The sequence below is a fragment of the Otolemur garnettii genome, unplaced genomic scaffold (genome assembly GCF_000181295.1).
Source record: "Otolemur garnettii isolate 467f Iridium unplaced genomic scaffold, OtoGar3 scaffold00029, whole genome shotgun sequence".
Lineage (NCBI taxonomy): Eukaryota > Metazoa > Chordata > Mammalia > Primates > Galagidae > Otolemur > Otolemur garnettii.
Window position 1 is genome coordinate 12,362,663 of NW_003852424.1, and position 19,738 is coordinate 12,382,400.

At 51.3% G+C, this 19,738-nt stretch overlaps 1 protein-coding gene across 2 annotated transcripts; it reads right to left on the reverse strand.

Annotated features, from left to right (window-relative positions):
• Positions 1 to 2,060: 2,060 nt before the first annotated feature.
• Positions 2,061 to 15,899, reverse strand: MFGE8 (milk fat globule-EGF factor 8 protein). Of its 2 annotated transcripts, XM_012804401.2 has the most exons (9): positions 15,750 to 15,899; positions 12,564 to 12,746; positions 12,151 to 12,282; positions 9,750 to 9,931; positions 9,473 to 9,628; positions 8,600 to 8,744; positions 4,460 to 4,644; positions 3,003 to 3,158; positions 2,061 to 2,878 (listed from the first exon to the last, which is right to left on the reverse strand). In XM_012804401.2, the coding sequence occupies exons 1-9, from the start codon at positions 15,820 to 15,822 to the stop codon at positions 2,741 to 2,743; spliced, it is 1,350 nt and encodes a 449-aa protein (XP_012659855.1). In that variant the 5' UTR covers positions 15,823 to 15,899; the 3' UTR covers positions 2,061 to 2,740. The 2 variants fall into 2 exon arrangements, with proteins under 2 accessions (XP_012659855.1, XP_003788710.1); XM_003788662.3 differs by lacking the exon at positions 12,564 to 12,746.
• Between the last annotated feature and the right edge of the window lie 3,839 nt (positions 15,900 to 19,738).

The following is a 19,738-nucleotide window of genomic DNA, read 5'->3' on the forward strand; positions in this document are numbered from 1 at the left end:
TGATAAAGGGGTAAACTGAGTCTGAACTGCTTGATGGGCAAAGAGGAGCCAAGAGAGTTTCCTCTGCAGGAAAGAGACATGTCTGACCACCAAGTGCAGGATGGACTGGAGGGGAAGTCAACAGGACACAGGTGACAATTAGAAAACTCTCGCAAGCTCATCAATGATGGCCAATGTTTCAGAGGCCTCTGATGAGCTAGGCTTTGCACCAATGCCTCTGTGCATTCTCTCCATTAGTCCCCACAAGGCCATAGCCTCTTACTATTATTTCCATTTTACAGATGAACTAAGGTCCAGAGGGGTTAAGTAACTTGCCCATCACCCAGAGCAGAGAACCCAGGCTGCCTGACTTGAGGCTTTGAGCTCCTATTCACTCCATCATATTTAATTAAGGAAGAGGAGGGGAAGGGTCAACAGATCCCAGTGTAGGGTGATAGGTACAGACCAGGGAGGGTCAGTTGAGCAGGTGGAATCTCAGTGCTGGCTCTATGAACTTCCAGTCAGGAAGAAAAGCGTAAATTCATGGTGGTGATGGTAAAAAAGCTGTGGATATGGAGACAGCCCAGGGAGAGGAGCCCAGCAGGAGAGGGAAAGGAGTGAGGGGACTCCACTCCAGGGTCCCAGAAGGGGAACCTTCAGAAGACAGTGGCCAACAACCCAAGGCTACAAGATGATAAAGGACTGAGAGGTGGTTTAGGCAAGTCTAGAGTTACCTCAGATCTCCTGCGGGGCCAGGTGGGGAGCTAGTGACCATAGTCCACCAGCCTCCATAGCCAATCAGCCACAGGAAATACTCAAGGTGTGACCAACTGGGCAAGTTGGCAGATAGGAATGAAGTTCATGGTTTTCCCTACTGTGAGTAGAATTCCTGGGTCAGACTATAGTCACTGGGGAACAGAAACATCCCAGAGCAGATGCCAGGAAAGATGTTTCTTTCTCTCTCTTCTCTCTCTCTCTCTCCCTCCCTCTCTCTCTCTCCAAGTCTCTTGGGGAAACCAGAACAGGGGCTAGGGTAGGAAATGTATCAGGGGAGAGTCAGAGGCCAGCAGCCACCCAGAAAGACTCCCCTCCACTCCCAGTCTGCAGCACCATAGGGGAGAGCTTAGAAACCAGAAGGAGAGGGCCAAGGGACTCCCTGGCATGCAAGTCCTGCATCCCCAGTTCCTACAAAGGCCACAGCCTGGGCCTTTTATTCTGTCCCAGAACCCCTGGCAATGGTAGCTCTCAGGAAGGAGCCACTTCCAGACTAGTTCCCCTGATGTGGCTCCAGCAAAGCCACACCCTCCGCTTTGCAGCCACATAGTCTGACCTCCTGCTGCCCAGAAAAATTAATCTTAAACACTAGGGTGGATTCCCACATCCCCTTCCCAAGGAGGCAGTTCCTCCAGTCTGCCAGTCTTCTTCCCAGATGGCCTAGGTACTGGCCTACACTGCCTCCCCACCACTTTTTGATGGAGCAGACCAAGATGGAACCCCTGGAGCTTTCCTCCAGCCCAGGAGTGCACATGCCAGGGGCCTCCCAGGAACCAGTATGCCAGGAGGCCTCATGCCCAAATGGCAGAGCCCTGGCCCCTCCCCCATCCACACTGCAGCCCATCCCAAGACCTCCCACAGCTCTGAAAGCAGCCCAGGTTCCCTGGGTTTCTAATAGTTTCTCCAGCACGCCACTCCAGTTGCAGCAGGGAAAATGGAAATTCCCGAAGAGAAAAAACAGCAGTCCCAGCCTGGCCAGTCTAGCTGGCAGGATGGGGGTTAAGGCATTCTTGGAGACAGCCTGTGCCAGGAACCCACTGGGCCCCTCACTAGGCAGCAGCTAGAGCCCCAGGGCCAGACTGTTACAGAAGCAGAGGATGGAGGGGAGGAGGTGAAGTCAGGCTCCAAGGGTCCCCTCCAGTCCCCTCAACCCTCAGCAGTAGTCTCCCTCCTCCTGCTGTCTCACTGTAGGGAAGACAACACAAAGAATGCTGGGGCTCTGGGAGGGCTGAGAGTGCGGGTGGGAGAACAGCACCTGCTAAATCCCATTTCCACGCAGCAATGATGAGCCACAGCCAGGGTTCCCGTGAAGAATATAAATATATTTTAGAAGCTGCCTGTGCACTTCAGGGTGAAGAGCCAGCAGAGAGGGCCCCACGCCAGCCAGCATGCCCACCTCCTCCCTGACCTGCCTCCTCCATCTCTCCACAGACTCGCCCAGCCCCCTCCTGTCATGCTAGGCTCCAGGACAAGGGTCAAGAGAAGTCTCCAGGGAGATAAAGGAAGTGTCTCAGGGACCAGGGGGCAGTGGCAGGAGTGGCAGCAGCATGCTCTTATCTCCAGCCTGGCGTTTGAGGGCCTTCCTCACAGGAGTGGGAATGTGTGTGGGAGAGGGGCTGGGAAGGACACAGAGGCACCTCCAGACTCAACCCAGAGCCTGGAATCAGGGGTCTGGAGGGTGCAGGGACCCCACACGCCCTGTTCCACCCTTTCCTGTCCATCCCAGACCTACTCAATTCCTACAGTGCCAAAGAAAATGGGCCACATGAGGGCTGGTGCCAGGGGCACATGGGAGGTGGAAGCTGACGATGAGGGAGGGAGAGATGACTGTCCTGTGGCGGTGCCTCTGCAACCCCTCCCTCTCCTCAGCCCCAGCACCACTACAATCAGGGAGGGCCAAAGGGGCAGCAGGCTCACAGAAGGCAGGAAACCCAGGGAGGGCAGGTGGCCTCAGTAGCCCTTCTGGCCACTTGGGCCAGGCCTGCCACTAACAGCCCAGCAGCTCCAAGCGCAGGGTGATGCGATTATGCCAGGCCACGGGCAGGATACGCACAAAGCGAGCCAGGATGGGTGTCTCAAACACATTCTTCTTGTGAGAGTTGTTGTCTGAGTTGCCAGGGAAGATCTAGAAGCAGAGACAGTGTCAGGGGAGCCCCAGAGCCAGCCTCCTACCCCTCAAAGTGCCAGGCCAAATTCCTCGGGAAGCAGGGACAGGACGGGAAAGGGAGGGCAGCAGTCCAGATGCCCACCTTGCTCTTGTCAGTCCTGGGATCCTTGTACTCAGTCCATGTCATGCCATCATTACTGTAGGCCACCTTGTAGGATGCCACATACTGGATGCTGCCAAAGTCACGGGCCCCCTGGGTGATGATGCCTGTCACTTCCCTCTGGGAGCCCAGGTCGACCTACAGAAGAAAACCACCACATGTTTTTTGCTTGAACCCTCTCCAGGAAGGTGGAAAGACACAGGCACACTGGGGCATGAATTCTAGTTGCAGGAAAAGGTACTTTACATGGCTAAGCCTGTTCTTCAGCTATAAAGTAAGCATAAACGATGCCACCTACTTTGCCACACATGCCATGAGGCCCCTCACTGCAGCAGAGCTCGTATTTCAGGGTCTAGATCCTGGCCACCCCTGCCTCAGACCTATACTGGGGTGTCCTGGGAAGAGGGACAAAAGAAGCCATAATCTACAGGGGTATGCACTGCTCCAGAGCCCCCAAGGGCTGCCCACAGACAAGGGTGGCCCAGAAGGAGGCCTGATGCAGGTAGCTCCCCAGGGAACCCAACTCCATGAGCACTCAAAGGGCCCAGAGACAGGCCTCCTGCCCCCAGCCCATGACCACTGGGAACCCACCAGCTGCCCCTGGACAGGCAGTTCCGGGGTTTGGGTTGCAGACTCAATTCAGTACCAACCAGCAAGCAAGCCCCAGGCAAATCCTCATCCTTCCAAAACTCAGTTTCCTTATCTATAAAACAAGCTCAGTTTTCCACGACTCTTGTGTCTCCCAGTATCAGTGAAGTACAAGGGCTGCCCCCCGGGGTTCTCAGTCATGAAGTCAGAGAACAGACACTCTGTGCTCAAGGAGAGAGGTCCCTGGCACAGCACCCGTAGCACAGTGGTTATGGCTCCAGCCACATACACCGAGGCTGGTGGTTTCAAACCCAGCCCAGGCAAGCTAAATAACAATGACAATTGTAACAAACAATAGCCGGGAGTTGTGGTGGTCACCTGTAGTCCCAGTTAATTGGGAGGCTCAGGTAAGAGAATCGCTTGAACCCAAGAGTATGAGGTTGCTGTGAGCTGTGACACCACAGAACCCTAAAGAGGGTGACATAATTAGACTCTGTCTCAAAAAAAAAAAAAAATGGGGGAAAGAGGTCCCAAGATGCATGGGTCAGGTCTCCCTCCTCTGTCCTGCCATGCTGTCCACAGACTGTGCTTTGTCAACCCTATGGCAACTGAAGGAGGTGGCTCTGCCCTTACACACACACACACACACCCTGGGGGGCCTTGGTAGAAGCAGGATCAGGAGGAAAGTGGGTCAGATGGGAGAAAGAAAAAGAAAAGCCAAAGAAAAATAAGCCTTTTTAGAAACTCTTTTGGGGAACAGAAACCCAGGGTGGGGGTGAAAAGTCAAAGATACGGCAGCCCATCCGACCCCACCGACCCCAGCCCTGCATACGAAGAGGGACCTGACCTACCTGCAACCACTCAGAGGCATTGTTGCTCGCAGCAGTCCAGGCATTGAACTTGCCCTGATAGTCCAACCTTGCGTAGAAGGGGTACCAGCTGAAGGCCTGCACGCCCCAGGTCTTGTAGGTGCTGGAGGCCTTGACCTGCTTGTCAAGGATGATGTTGTCCTTCAGGCCCAGGGGTTCGGAGCATCCTGCCAGCAAGGGGGGCTGTCACCCAGATCTAGGATCCACAGCTCCCAGTGATAAAAAGGGAAGAATTCTGCGGATCCCAATTAGCCCCTGGCATCCTCTTGGACACAGAAAGAAGCTCCATCTGCCTTGCAAAGTCAACTGTTCTGCTCCCTCTCTGCCTGCCCTGCTAGCTCCTCTCTCAGCCAGCTGGGCTCAGCTCCCACCCCACCCCTCTCCCTCACCCTAGAGGTCACACCCACCAACCAATCCTTCTCTCTCTGAACCAGGGAAGCCCCTGTTCCACCTCCTCCACCCTCTTCCAAGGCCTGATCTTCAAAGCACCTCCTCCAAGAAGCCTGCCCCAACGACTTCACTTGGTCAGGACTCCTTTGTCTGGACTCCCTGCACACCCTCCATCAGTTCTATGGACAGCTCCTATCTACAGCTGTTCAGTGCTCACATCGGTCATGTAATCTACCACGGGATATACCTGAACAAAGTACAAATTAGTAACCCCATGGCACACATAACCGAGCCTGAGGGACATTAAGCATCATGCTCAAGTCTTTCTCACACACACACAGACACAAACCACGAGGCCACACTGCGACATCATCAGCATTGCCTCTACCACCCACACACCCCACCCAGAGCATGATGGCCAGCGAGTGGTGACCCCACAGTGGCCTCGAAGCTATTCATGCCCTCTAGCAGCTTGAAGTCAGAGAACTAAGAGAAGTCCTAGAACTCAGGAACATTCCTTCAATCTTTCAATAGCTCTCCCCCTCAAGTGTCTCCCAGGGGGCCTTTGTTTACTCAGCAAATGTTTCTGAGGTGCTGTCACACAGCCCTATGAGGACTAGCCTTTGTCTCACTCAGGCCTGCCCCAAGCAGGAATGTGCAGGGCCTGTTTTGCACTAGTCTCTGTACCTGCATGTGGCCAGAACCGCTGGGGATGGGCAGGAGATAGCACTCCCAAGAGAAGGGTGGGTATGCCTTCCACCTGGCAGAACCCCTACTCCCCAAGTGTCTGTCTCTGTGGGGAGTAGAGGATGGGAGGCAGTGGGCCTGGACAGCCACACTGCCATGCACAGCAGGTTACACTAAACGAAACTTTTCAGCACTCAGGACACTTGCACCCTTGCCACTCCTGACATTTCCCTTCCAGATTGTGCTGCTGATGCCTGTCAATACCTGACCTACCTTCCTCCCACAAACAGAGGCCACTGGGCTGAGAGCTGGGTGTCCCTTGGCTCCAGAACATGGGAGGCCTGGAGCAGCTTTTCAGAGGACACAAAGTCTGCAGGCCAGCTACAGATCATCTGCCTCTAGATCACGCCCTCACTCTGGGCATGATTACCAGCCTGCCCCTCAGCTCTAGGTTTCAGCTCCACCAGCCTTTGTTCAATAGGTCCCAGGGCCTTTGCACTTACCAATTCCTTGCCTGGAATGCTCTACCCAAGTTCTTTATGTGGCTGGCTCTCCATCATTCAAGCCTCCACTCAAAGGCTATTCTGGCAGAGAAGCCCCTACAGCAGCCTACCCTTTACCAAGTCACCCTTTACCCCACTTTTCTTCAGAGCTCCTTCTGCTCTCTGACCTTTCTTTTATCTGCTCTTTGCCTCATATCCACCTCCCCCACTGGAATATAAGTTCCACGAGGTCAATAATCTCACTTGTATTATTCCCTAGAGCCAACTACTCAAGGGGTGCTCAATAAACACCTTCACAGGGCAGCACCAGTGGGTAGGGCACCAGCCACATACACCCAGGCTGGCAGGTTCAAACCTGACCCAGGCCTGCTAAACAACAATGACAAATGCAACAAAAAAATAGCCTTTGGCTCAAGGAGTAGGGCGCCAGTCCCACATACCAGGGGTTCAAGCCGGGCCCTGGCCAAAAACTGCAAAAAAAAAAAATTTTAGCCGGGTGTTGTGGTGGGCACCTGTAGTCCCAACTACTTGGGAGGCTGAGGCAAGAGAATCACTCAAGCCCAAGAGTTTGAGGTTGCTCTGAGCTGTGATGCCACGGCACTCTACCCAGGGCAATAGCTTGAGACTCTGTCTCAAAAAAAAAAAATTTTTTTTTTAATTTAAAAATAAATTAATTAATTAAACACTTTCACAGATGTCTATGAAGTTAAATAATTAACTGATTCACCAAAGACACCATGCCTGCCTGCAAAGAGGAATCCATCCTGTGGGTTCCTGGGTACATCCCGCTCTCAGCCCCACCCACCCACACAAACACACACACACCCACACACGTGCATGTACACACAAACATGCACACACACACCAACATTCTCCCCAGTTGGCCGGAGTGCCTATCAGGAAAGGAATCCGTCCAGACCTTGAGGGAGGCAGCCAGGCCAGCTTTGCTTCCTGCGTTTACACCCTCAGTCACAGCCCTCTCTTGGTTGTAAGGGGAGCCAACTGAGACACAAGCATGTGGCAACTTTAATAACCAAAGGCCTTAGGCTGAAACAGCACATGGTTAGGGACTTCCTCAGGTCTGAGAGAGTTGCACAGACCTGGCTCTTTCCTTTACCAGTTGGCAAAACTTCATTTTAGCAGAAGGCAGAGTCTTTCATTCCCCCACTGAAACAATAAGCCTCAAAAGGCAGTGAGAAGCAGCACACCACCTTAGATTCAAACATTGCTCAGTGCTTACGGCACCAGCCACATACACCAAGGCTGGCAGGTTCAAATCCAGCCCAGGCCAGCTCAACAACAATTACACCTGCAACAGAAAATAGCCGCATGTTGTGGCAGGTGCCTGTAGTCCCAGCTACTTGGGAGTCTGAGGCAAGAGAATCACTTAAGCCCAAGAGTTTGATATTGCTGTGAGCTGTGAAGCCAAGGCACTCTACCAAGGGCAACATAATAAGACACTGTCTCAAAAAAAAAAAAAAAAGTTAAATCCAGCCAGGCACAGAACTCAGCTTGGGGGTGGGGCTATTCAGTGATATCTGAAATGGGATAACAGGAACAAGTAGCACAGATGAGAAAAGGGGACACAGAAGGGTAGGTCTGGGGTAAGACAGAAAAGGCAGCAAGACACCCCCTCCACTCTGCAGCTTTGCCCAGCAAGCCTACATGTAGTTCCACTTGTGGCCAGTATGTGGCACTGTGGCTGCACAGAGAGGGATCTAGTCAGGCATCAGGTGAGAACTGGGCAGAGCAAAGCAGGGTCCAGAGCCCAAACCTTGCACCGCAGGGCCAGGAAAAAGTTACTTCTCCAATGGTGAAGCTTTCCTGACCCTGCAGAAAACTTATCCCTTTTTGATCCCTCATTTCTCCATCTGGGAATATCTTTGGCCTTGAACTAGGTTCAAGCAGCCCTTCCACCTAGATCTTCCTGCCTCAACATGCCAAGCACTAGGATCCCGTGTGCTGGGCCAGGGAATCTCTTTGGGAAGAGCAACAGAAAACCCAGCTCCAAGCTCCCTGATCCTAGAAGCCCCCATGTTTGTCTGAGAGATTACAAAAAATTTGGCAGGTAAAGTGTTGGATGGGTGGGGTCAGAAGCCCCAGAGACCTAAACCAAGTTTTAATACCTAGCAGCTATGTATCCTTAATAGTTTATCTGTGTCTCAATTCATTCATTCACTCACTCATGAAACATGTATTGAGCACCAGACACTATTCTAGGCACTGGCAATACTGCACTGATCAAAACAAAGTCTCTGCCCTCATGAACATCCGCAAAACAGAACTAATGATATATGTTTTAGAAGCTGTAAGACCCAACCAACATAAGCAAAAATACTTTGAAAACTAAAGTAATGTTTTTCTCTACTGGCCAGAATGCCCAGGACCATCAGTCAGCCAACAACAGGTCTGCAACAGCCAGATGATCCTCTAGTGTGAGCTTCCTGTGCAAGCCCAGATCCCCAGGCCTCATTGCTGCCCCACCCTGCTCAGCATGACTGAGACAAGAGGGACAGGGAAGGCCACAGATACCCACACTCACCATTCAACTCACAGCCAAGGAGCTCGAACCGCAGGGTGCAGGCCCGTTGGCAAAGCACAGGTAACAGCCTCACATACTGCGCCTCCACAGGGGTCTTAAATAGGTTGTATTTCAGGCCATTGTTGTCCACATTACCCATAAACACCTAGAAGGGAAGGGGCAAGACTGAAAGGCATGGGTCCACATGGACAGTCCCCCTTTGGGGGTTGCTTCATCTTCCCTTCTAGACCTGGGAGGCAGAGGTGGGGCTGGGGGGTGAAGAGGACTTAGCAGAGCCAGCAGGAGCTCAGCAGCAGCCTTATCTTTGGCCACCCCACAGTCCCACCCTCAAAATGGATCTTCCTCCTCACACCTTCCTTGGTCATCATGGGGCCTTATATCATGTTGTCTTTCACACAAGGTCATCCATAACCCACTGGAGGTGTCTGTGCAAAGCAGGAAAGGGCACTCCTTTCTCAAAATATTTTATTATAACAATTTTCTGACAGAAGTCCACAAACGAACAATGTCTGTATTGTGAATAGTACCCATTTAGTAATGGCATCCTTGAACAGTATACAACCTGAACAACTGTATATGGTAGCCCTGAAGTCTCAGAATGAAACCCAGCTCCACCACTACTACCACCCTCCACAGGTTATTACACTATTTTGAATCTTGCCATTCTCATCCATAAAGTGGGACCACCATTTGTTCCTATAAAACATGGGCACAATCTGGGTTTCCCAATTTCTGGAAGTCAAGATGCACCTGAAGACCCACCTCAAGGCCAATCACCTAAAGTACCCTCACCTTGTTTGGGATCCTAAGTCAGTGCTAAAACCCTAGACAGTGCCAACCACAACCCTTCTTTAGGGCCCCAACAAGCCCCACCTTGTCTCCTAACGTCTCTGTATCCTGGATGACTGTGAATCTGTGTCCATCAAGGCTGTAGGCCACCTTGAAGGTCTTCAGGTACTCATGAGTACCCGCGCGGCTGGCTCCCTGTGTCACCACACCCGTCACCCACATCTTCCGCAGCAGGTTTACCTGGACCCGGGGTGGGAGAGAGGGTACCCTCATCTCCTGTTCTTTCCAGTCAAGATGCAGGCACATTCATCTCCCCTTCTCCTCTCCCATATCCTCACCCCAGGGCCATCCCCTCTCATACCTGGATCCAGGGGTTTTTATCATAGTTGCTGGCCGTCCAGGCATTGACGATGCCTGTACGGTGCAGGCGGGCCAGTTCTGGGCCCCAGCGCTGCAAACCCATGAAGCCCAAGTGCACAGATGAGGCAGAGATCTGTGAGTCAGCAATGGCACCCCCCTCCATGCCCACCGGCGTGGCACATCCTGACAGGATGAAAAAGGCAGTTAGGTGGTCACTGAAGCAGGTTCTAGGGCCCAGCTGGGACCCAGGGAATGAGAGAATAAGACCATGTGGCCTTTGCCAAGGACTGAGGCCCAGAGAGAACCTCAGAAGTTCACCCAGAGCAGAGATCACAAAGGAATAATGTGAGTGCCCAAGGGGAGGTACCAACGAAAGGCGTGTGGCAAGTGTAGGGAGGAAGGGGAAAGGGGACAGGGCAGAGTCATAGGGTGCTGGGACCCAGGCCACAGTGCCACTAATGAGAGGTGGAGTCCTCTGCAGGCCATGGTAGTGGTCTTGTTCTTACAGGGCACAGAGCAGCACTTATTCTGGTGTGAGGGTGGGACTGGTGGGAGAAAATACCATGTGACTCCTCTTCCTACCATCTCCACCCCACCAGGGAGGGTCACCATCCTCAGCTCAGCCCCTGGCTTCCCCTGGAGGGTGTCTTTGGGTATCTGCATTGCACGCAAAGCAGTAAACAAATCTGCCTGGAGTTTTCTAGAATCCCAGTGGCAGGCATTCTCTGGGTAGGGCACAAATACCACTCTGCTTTCCCTCATGGTATTCGTGCCCTATCTTTGCACCATCCACCTGCAGGCCCTCACCCAGCCAGCCATTTGTGAACATGCTCCTGACCAATGCCCCCATCCCCTTCACCGTTATCCCAGCAGTGTGATCCCAGGGACTCACAACAGCTGCCAGGCCCTCCTACAGACAGTCTTGCTTTCCCTTTAGGGATCTCCTCTTGGTGTAAGCCTGGGCCTTCCAGCTGCCAAGCAGAGAACCCAGGGACAAATGTATTCTTCCTCCCATACCCCAAGGCTCAGGCTGAGCTCAGTGCTGTCACACTCACATAGGAAAGGGAAGGTACAGAGTGAGGCGAGACTCCCCAGATCAGAGCTGGCCAGTGGCTGAGCAGAGATCTGACTCCAGTCTGCCTCCAAGACTCTCCTCACACCCCACTACTCACACCCTAAGGAACCCAAATGTATGTTCTTTAGGCCTGCGGGGTCCTTCCAGGCTCTGAGGAAACATATCACATAACAAACAAGGAAGGGCTGCAAAAGTCCACCTCGAGCGTGGGCTTCCTTGTTCCTGCGTGGTCATCCCCTGCCCTCCTCCCCAGGTCAGATGGTTAATTCTAACTCAGGTTCACCACGGTTATCTGGGCACCCAGCCCAGTAATTAGCAGGCTCACCTGGCCCCACCTAAGCTCTGTCTGCCTTAGCAATCTCTTTCCCCCACATCCTTCCTCCAGTATCTTGAACCCATCTAGCTTAGCCCAGAGCCCAATAGTCCTGCCTCCTCTGAGAAAAGGGCATCCCAGCATTTCAGCTGCTCTTCCCCTGGGCCTTCAGTCCCACCCAGCTGGCTCCAGCTCTCCCTCCTCCTTCTGTGGGCTATCACCTAAAGGAGGACAAGATGCTCAGCCACTACCTGCTGGACTGCAGACCTGTGACTCCCCACACACACATACTCCACTCATCCCTGGGTCAGACTGTGTCTCAGTGTGGCTAGGCGCACAGGAGGGAGGGACTCTGGCTGGGCCAAGAGGGAAGACAGCATGGAGAGATGCTGTCGGCAATGTCAACTGGGCACCTCACCGAGGGCCATTCTATGACTGAGTGGATAACCAAGCAGGTCAAGAAGGGACAGCCACTCTGCACACCCAGGGCCTCTGACCAACTGACCATGAGGGGACAGCCCAGCCTGCCTAGGCCTTCCCATCCTTCCCGAACTCTGTGATAAGACCGCAAGTCAAACCTGGGCCAGGAACTGTCAGCCAATGATGCCATGCCTGATTTACTGAGTTTGTTTGGCCCCAAAATATTAAGAATACATTTGTTTTTCCCTCTTAGGTAAAGAAAGAAAAACCCAAGACTTAACCCTAGTGTTGTATGTCTGGCTCATGGTGACTCAGGAAACGGTACTCCCATGATCTCAGGGTTGACCACAGCCCCTCACTGTCCCACAGTGACAAGAGGCCTGCCCTGCAATCCCAGGAGAGAAAGCCAGGTGGAAAGAAGCCTGTGGAGGAATAAGAGGACCCTCCCCACCACCTGGCCTAACTGAGGCTCTGTCCCTCCTTTGACTTCTCCAGAGGTGGCTCTGATACAGGGAATAAAGCCAGCACATGGCCCATGCCACCAGGACTGTGGCTTAAGGTCTGCCCTGGGAGCAGGTACCCCCAGATACTCACTGTCATCACAATGGGTGCCTACGTAGCCCTGAGTACATATGCAGGCATACGGGGTGAAGACATCCCCTCGCCGTTCGTTGCCAGTCACTCGGCATTCACCACCATTATGGCAGGGGTTTGGAGAACAGGGATCTGTGGACAGAGAGGCAGGTAAGATGAGCATGTGATCAAGAAAGAGCTGGGGACAGAGAAAGAAGGTAGCAGGTAGGCCTAACCCAACCATCCAAACTCAGCCCACCATGTCCCCCCAGCCCCAGTCTGCCTGATGGAGCCTGGGCCAGCCTGGTGCCAAGGAGGGGGATATATAGGAAAATGGGCCCAAATAAGGAAAGTGACCAGCTTTCCAAATGGCCCGGGGGCATCCAGAAAAAAGACAGCTGACAATGGGAGAGGTGTTGGGGACCACTGCCCACTTTGGGAGGGGCTAGAAGTTTGGGGTGTGAAGAGGAAGCCAAAGCCCAGGGCAGGATTCTTCTCAGTCTCGTTGCAAATGAGGCCCGTGAAGCCTTCGAGGCAGAAGCAGTGGAAGGAGGCATTGTCTCGGCCCACCATGCAGGTTCCACCATTCAGGCAGGGGCTGGAGTCACAGAGGTCACCTGCAACGGCAGCCCTCACTCAGAAACAACACGGAGATCACTCAGTAAACATTTGCAGGGCCAATCTGTGGGTGCTGAGTCCCTGAGATAGAGAAATCAGGAGCAGCCCAGGCCTCAAGAAGCTAAAGTGAAAGAAGCAGGAAGTCAACAGAGGAGGAAGAGGTGCTGGAAGCTCTGCACAGATGGCCACCGTAGATCTGATTTCCAAGGAGATAGAAATTTTGCAGAGATGAGGAGATTTGAGCTGGGTCTAAAAGACAGAGTGGAAAGGTACAAGGCTGGGGAATAAGGAAGCAGAAGAAGGCTCTGCGCCTGTGGCTCAAGCGGCTAAGGCGCCAGCCACATACACCTAAGGTGGCAGGTTCCAATCCCCAGCCCGGGCCCGCCAAGCAACAATGACGGCTGCAACCAAAAAATGGCCGGGCGTTGTGGCGGGCGCCTGTGGTCCCAGCTACTTGGGAGGCTAAGGCAGGAGACTCGCTTGAGCCCAGGAGTTGGAGGTTGCTGTGAGCAGTGAAGCCATGGCACTCTACCCAGGGGGATAGCTTGAGGCTCTGTCTCAAAAAAAAAAAAAAAGGAAGCAGAAGAAACAGGTATGTTGGAGAAAAGTGAGATGTGGCTGTTAGGGTAGGTTGGGGCCAGATGCAAGGGACCTTAAAATGACAAGTTTGGATGTTTCACCCTGCAGACCAGGAGCTTTTTTTTTTTTTTTAAGAGACAGAGTCTCACTTTGTTGCCCTCGGTAGAATGCCATGGCTCACAGCAACCTCTAGCTCTTGGGCTTAGGTAATTCTCTTGCCTCAGCCTCTGGAGCAGCTGGGACTACAGGCACCCACCACAACGCCCAGCTATTTTATTGTTGCAGTTTTGGCCGAGGCCAAGTTTGAACCCACCACCCTTGGTATATGGGGTCAGTGCCCTACTCACTGAGCCACAGGCACGGCCCAGACCAGTAGCTTTTAACCTTGCTTCAGCCTCTTTACCATTGTTGGGGGTGGGTGGACAAGAAACATAGACGGTCTCCGGTGTGAGGTGGGAGTGGGGAAGCCAGTACCAATTCTGAGAAGGAGAAGGGTGAAATGCTAGGCACAGATGCTAATGGCTCCCCTAGGGTACAGAGGGTCTGTTTGCTGCAGACAAATCCCTGTGACTTCAGCATGGAAATCCCCTCAAGAGGGCAGAGGAGGAAGGCAAGTCAGGACAGAGGGCTGAGGAGGAGGCGGGCAAGGAGGCCTGGGGAGACCACCAAGGCTTCTGGATGGAGGCCTGAGTGACAGGTATGCACCATCAGTACCAACGGAGAACACAGGGGCCAAATATGCAGGTACACCAGCCAAGTGGCCCCCAAATTCTACCCCCATCCTTATGCCCATAAGAAAAGAGTCCCTTGAAGGTGGGTTCCTGGCCCATTCCCTCAGAAACCCACCTTACCCCAGCCCATCCTCAGTCCCTTGCCTCTGGTACCAACCAGTGAACCACAGCCTACAGGGTTGGCAGGGCCCAAGGAGGGTCTTCTAGCTGGCCTTAGTACTCAACACCCAAATCCATCATTTGGACTAAGACATGAGCAAAATCTTTTTTCCTCCCATCCTGAAATCCCAAAGTCCCCACAGAGCCCACCAGCTCCAAGAAAGGCAACACCATTAATGAGCACTCAGAGTTCCACCGCAGTGGGCCGGGCCTCAGGAGCTTAAGGCAGCTTCCAGCAGGCTGTTAGTCACTGGCTCTAAATAGCAGCTTAATCTCCAGCTCTGACCTGGCCAGCAGCAGGCAATGGCAGACAGAGGCTGGGTAATGGACTCTTCCTCTCCCTCCCAACCACAACTGGCCCCCTATATTGTCCCAGGGCAAAACAGGCCAGAGGGAAAAGGGGGAGATGAAAGGTGTCCCCCACCTGGCCAGGCCTAGGTGAACTGGTTCACATGTGTAGAACAGCCACGATGCTTCTCTTTCCCAGGAAAAGTCAGATCACTGCAAAACCACTTTCGGGACTCGAGGGTCCTACTCTTTGGGAGACTTCCCCAGGGACATTTGACCAAGGCTCAGGTTGAGGGGACAGAAAGTAGGAGTAGAAAGGGACTGTGAAGACCCACCCCCTCAGGGTGGCTGCTCAGGACCAGCACCTCCCGTGTGCGTGGGGGCTTGGAGCTCTCTCACGGCTTCAACTCCAGCCCTGGGGGCCACAGAACAGTTAAGTGCTGGGGCCCAATTGTGGCCTCCCTCGCTTCAGTCTGTCCCATTTCTACGAAAAATGATGGAGAGGCTGATTGACCGCCCCTCAATGCACGCCGCTTTCCCAGAGGCCCCTCGTTGACCAGCACAGGAATCCCCACGAACAGCCTCAGGAGGCCAGCGGCGGGGGAGGACCCAGGAAGATACAGTAGTCTCCAAGGCCGCGGTAGGGAGGCCGGGAGGGATCCGGACCGCCCCGCCGGCAGGCAGCCCTTGTCCAAGCTCCTCCCAGCCTAAGCCCCTCTGGGCCCCACCTAGAGCGCGCGCGCCTTCCACCGACGCCCCAAGCCCTCCCCTTATCTGGCCAGGCACAGACAGGAGGGGTCGCAAAAGTCCAATGAACTGTCCAGCCGTTGAAAGTTGGCTTTAGAAAATTTATGAACACAAGAGCCCTACAATCTTCCAGGTGGAAGGGGTCCGAGAGTCAGACACCGCTCCATGGCTTCATTTTACAGACGGGAAAAGAGAGGTCCGACACAGCGGATTCCTTTGTTATGTGTAAGCCGCATCCCAGGGGAGAGCAGGGCTGTCACCCTGGGTCCCAAGCCCCAGCCCAACGCGCCAGCCTCCATCACCGCCCCAAAGCCCGGAGTGGGACAGCAGGGAAGGCCACGCACCCTCGCCCCCTCCAGAGGCTGCGGTAGAAGTGGCCCCTCCGCGCGGCTCTGCCGCCCCGGCCAAGTTTGGCTGCAACCGAGCCGGCGGGAGGCGCCCGCGAACTTCCGAGCGGCGGAGAGGAGGGGCGAGCGTGTGGCGGCGCGGCGCACTCACCGGGGGCGGCCCGGAGGCCGGAGGCGCAGAGCAGCGCGCAGCAGAGCGCGGCCAGCAGGCGGGAGCCCGGCATGCTGCGGAGCGCCGGGTGTGGGCGCAGGGAGAGTTAGCTTGGTTCTTCAGACTGCGGGGTTTTCGCCGCTTCGTCTCCGGGGCCGGAATAAATCCCACAGCTCAGCACCGCCCACCCGCCATGTGCCCCGCCCAGGCCTGCGGGAGGCGGCCCTGGGGCGGGGCTCCGGGGCCTGGGAGGGAACCGGCCGAAAGGAATGGAAGGGTCAGCGGCACCCGTCTCTCACCTCGGCATCCTGCAGGGTCCCTGGTCCTGTGTAGATTGGGCTAGGAAGGGCTCAGGAGGACTTAAAAAGATTTTTTTTAGACTTAAGCAAAGATGGCAAACCTTATTCATAATCAGAGAAATGCAAATTAAGACTCCAAGGGGTACCATGTTTCACTTCTCAAGTAGACAAGTACCAAGATGTTAACACAGCGGCTGGAGGCTGTGCGGACAGATCCAAACATGCTTTGTGGAGGAGCGTATACATTGGCTCGATTTCTCCAGAGAGCTATTTGGTAATACCTATCAAAATAGCAGACAAATGCTGACACCGTAAGACCTAGCATTTCCACTTACAGGTAATCATTTTACAGACATGTACAAAAGTGTCATAGCAGCACCGTTTGAAATAGTAAAAGACTAAAAAACTAATCAGAAAACTTTCTGCGAAGGGCCAAGTAGAAAATACTTTAGGATTTGTAGGACATAAGATCTCTGTGGCCTGTGCTCTGTTAGCAGGAAAGGAGCCATCCACAGTAAAATATATGAGGAAATGGGCTCATGGTTGCCTAAGAGGAGGGAAACCAGAGTAAGTCTGTCACAGTTGACTATTTACAAAGTGATTCTTTTTCATCGTGTGTAAATACTACCGTTTACAAATAAATGATTTTAATAATAGTATTCCAGTCAGACTAGCAAACAAAAAAAGAACAGTCATAAGTCTCCCCTAGTGGCTATGTTGATACTTAGGTCGGGAGGTTGGAACATAAGGTGACCAGATTTTAACATTGGTAAAGCAGGACAACACTGGGGGCGGGGGTTCTTAATTAAAATTTTGGTCTATATGGAACAACAAAAATTTTCATAGAACGCAAAAATAGTATTGTAATTTTTTTTTAATTTCAACATAAGTACAATTTACAAACATAATCATTTTAAAAATCATGTATGGTATTATTTTATTCTTTGGCATATTTCTCATTTGAGTGAATTTTTTTAGTAGATTGCTGTCGTTATTTAAAAGGTCATGAAATTTTTCACAAGAATTTGTTATTGGCTTGGCGCCTGTGGCTCAAGTGGCTAAGGCGCCAGCCACATACACCTAAGATGGCGGGTTCAAATCCACCCAGGCTGGCCAAACAACAATGATGGCTGCAACCAAAAAATATATAGCCAGGTGTTGTGGCAGGCGCCTGTGGTCCCAGCTACTTGGGAGGCAGAAGCAGGAGACTTGCTTGAGTGTGGAGTTGGAGGTTGCCACAGCGCTCTACCCAGGGGATAGCTTGAGGCTCTGTCTCAAAAAAAAAAAAAAAAAAGAATTTGTTAAATTATATTTCACACATAAAATGGCTTTCAAAGTCTCAACACTTAAGTGTGATTTTTCTGATGTCCACACTTTATTTACCATAAAAAAAAAACGCATTCAGTTGCAGCATTAGTTCCTGGTAAGGACAGTGCATATCCCACAATTTTTAGTACATCATTGTATGGAACATGGTTTGTTTCAAAAGGATGAAATATTTCTAACCATTGTTCTCTATTGTGATTTTTGCTGATGCCCAAGATTTAACTTTTTCCTTATCAATATATTTTTTTAATAATGATACCTCATAAGTCGTAAGTGTCACTTTCAAGGCTGGCACTAGACTTTTTGCCACCACTATAAAATATAAATAATACGAGTACTGTCTGCTAAATTCATGAAATAAATAAATAAATTACTTACCTAAATTATCTGAATAGCTGATTTGTTGACATCACTTGTTAAACTAGCACTAGCACGCAGTACTATGTGTATTGTCTGAGAGACAGTTACAAAATGTTTCGTTGTTGCCAATGCCAAAAAATGCCATTGTTCATTAAGTCCAAACAATGGTGGTCGAATTCTAACAACTGATCAACAATGCAAACTTTGATAAGCAGTTCTCGATAATCAGTTCTCAACAATTATTTGTTATTATTAAAGTTTAACATTATAAAATTAACAAAAATAATATAAAACTCATATCCTGGCAAAATAGCCACATGGCAACCGAAAACCGTATATTCCCTTCCTGTTCTCCTTCCATTCCCTAGTTTGTCATAAATTCTTTCCAAAAATCGGGACTTTTTTAAAACATCGTGGGACATGGGACAAATTGTTAAAAATTGGGACTGTCCCACCAAAAGCAGACATCTGGTCACCTTAAACTGTCCATTGGCAGAAGGCCCTTCTTTGAAACTGTTCAGAAGGGAGAAAACTAGTCCAATCAACTTGGACATCCCAAAAATACTATTTGATGATATCTAACAGCCCTTCATGATGAGATACTCAATAAACTAGGAATAATAGGAAGCTTCCTGGCTTGCCTCCTGTAGCTCAGCAGCTAGGGTGCCAGCCACATACACCGGAGCTGGAGGCTTGGAAGCCAGCCAAAGCCTGCCAAACAACAATGACAACTATGACCAAAAAAATAGCCAGGCGTTGTGGCAGGTGCCTGTAGTTCCAGGTACTTGGGAGGCTGAGGCAAGAAAATCGCTTAAGCCCAAGAGTTTGAGGTTGCTGTGAGCTGTGACACCACCGCACTCTACCCAGGGCAACATAGTGAGATTCTGTCTCAAATTTAAAAAAAAAAGGGGGAGTTTCCTCAGCCTGATTTTTTAAAATCTATGGAAAAACCCACAGCTAATGTCATACTTAATAGTGTCCTCAAAATCAGGAACAAAACAAGGCAGTCTACTCTTAGTCACTTTTATTCAACACTACTGAAGGTTCTAGCCAAAACAATTAGGCAAAAAACAAAATCCAGATTGGAAAGGAGGAAGTAAAACTATATCTCTCACCTCGGCATCCGGCCAGGTTCCCAAATGTTGTGGTCTTGTATATTTAAAAAACCCTAAGAATACGCACACAGAGAGAGACAACTATTAAAGGATTGAAGGTAATAAATGCATTAAACAAGGTTGCAGGATACAGGAGACACAAAAATCAGTTGTATTTCTTATATTAGAAATGAACAATCCAAAAATGTAATTAAGAAAACAATCTCATTTACAATAGGATTAAAGTGAATGAAATACGTGGGAATAAATTTAACAAATTTATTTATGTAGTGTATATCAAACACTACAAAAACATTGTCAAAAGAAATTAAAGGCCTAAGTAAATGGAAAGTTGTTCCCTGTTTATGAGTTGGAAGACTTGGATTGTTAAAATGACAATACTCCCCAAATTGATGTACAGATTCAATATAATCCCTATCAAAATTCTAGCTGCCTTTTTGCAAGAAATTGACTAGATGATCCAAAAATTGACTTGGAAATGCAAGAAACCCAGAATAAAGGCCAGATGTGGTGGCTCGCACCTGTGATGCTAGCACTCTGGGAGGCCAAGGCAGGTGGACTGCCTGAGCTCACAGGTTCAAGACCAGCCTGAGCCAGAGCAAAACCCTGTCTCTAAAAAACAGCCAGGTGTTGTAGCAGGCACCTGTAATCCCAATTACTTGGAAGGCTGAGGCAAGAGAATCACTTGAGCCCAAGAGTTTGAGGTTGCTGTGAGCTATGACATGACAGCACTCTACCCAGGGCAACAAAGTGAGACTGTCTCACAAAAAAAGAAAAAAGAAAAGAAACCCAGAATAGCCAAAACAATCTTAAAAAAAGAAAAAAGGGCTCGGCGCCTGTGGCTCAAGCGGCTAAGGCGCCAGCCACATACACCTAAGGTGGCGGGTTC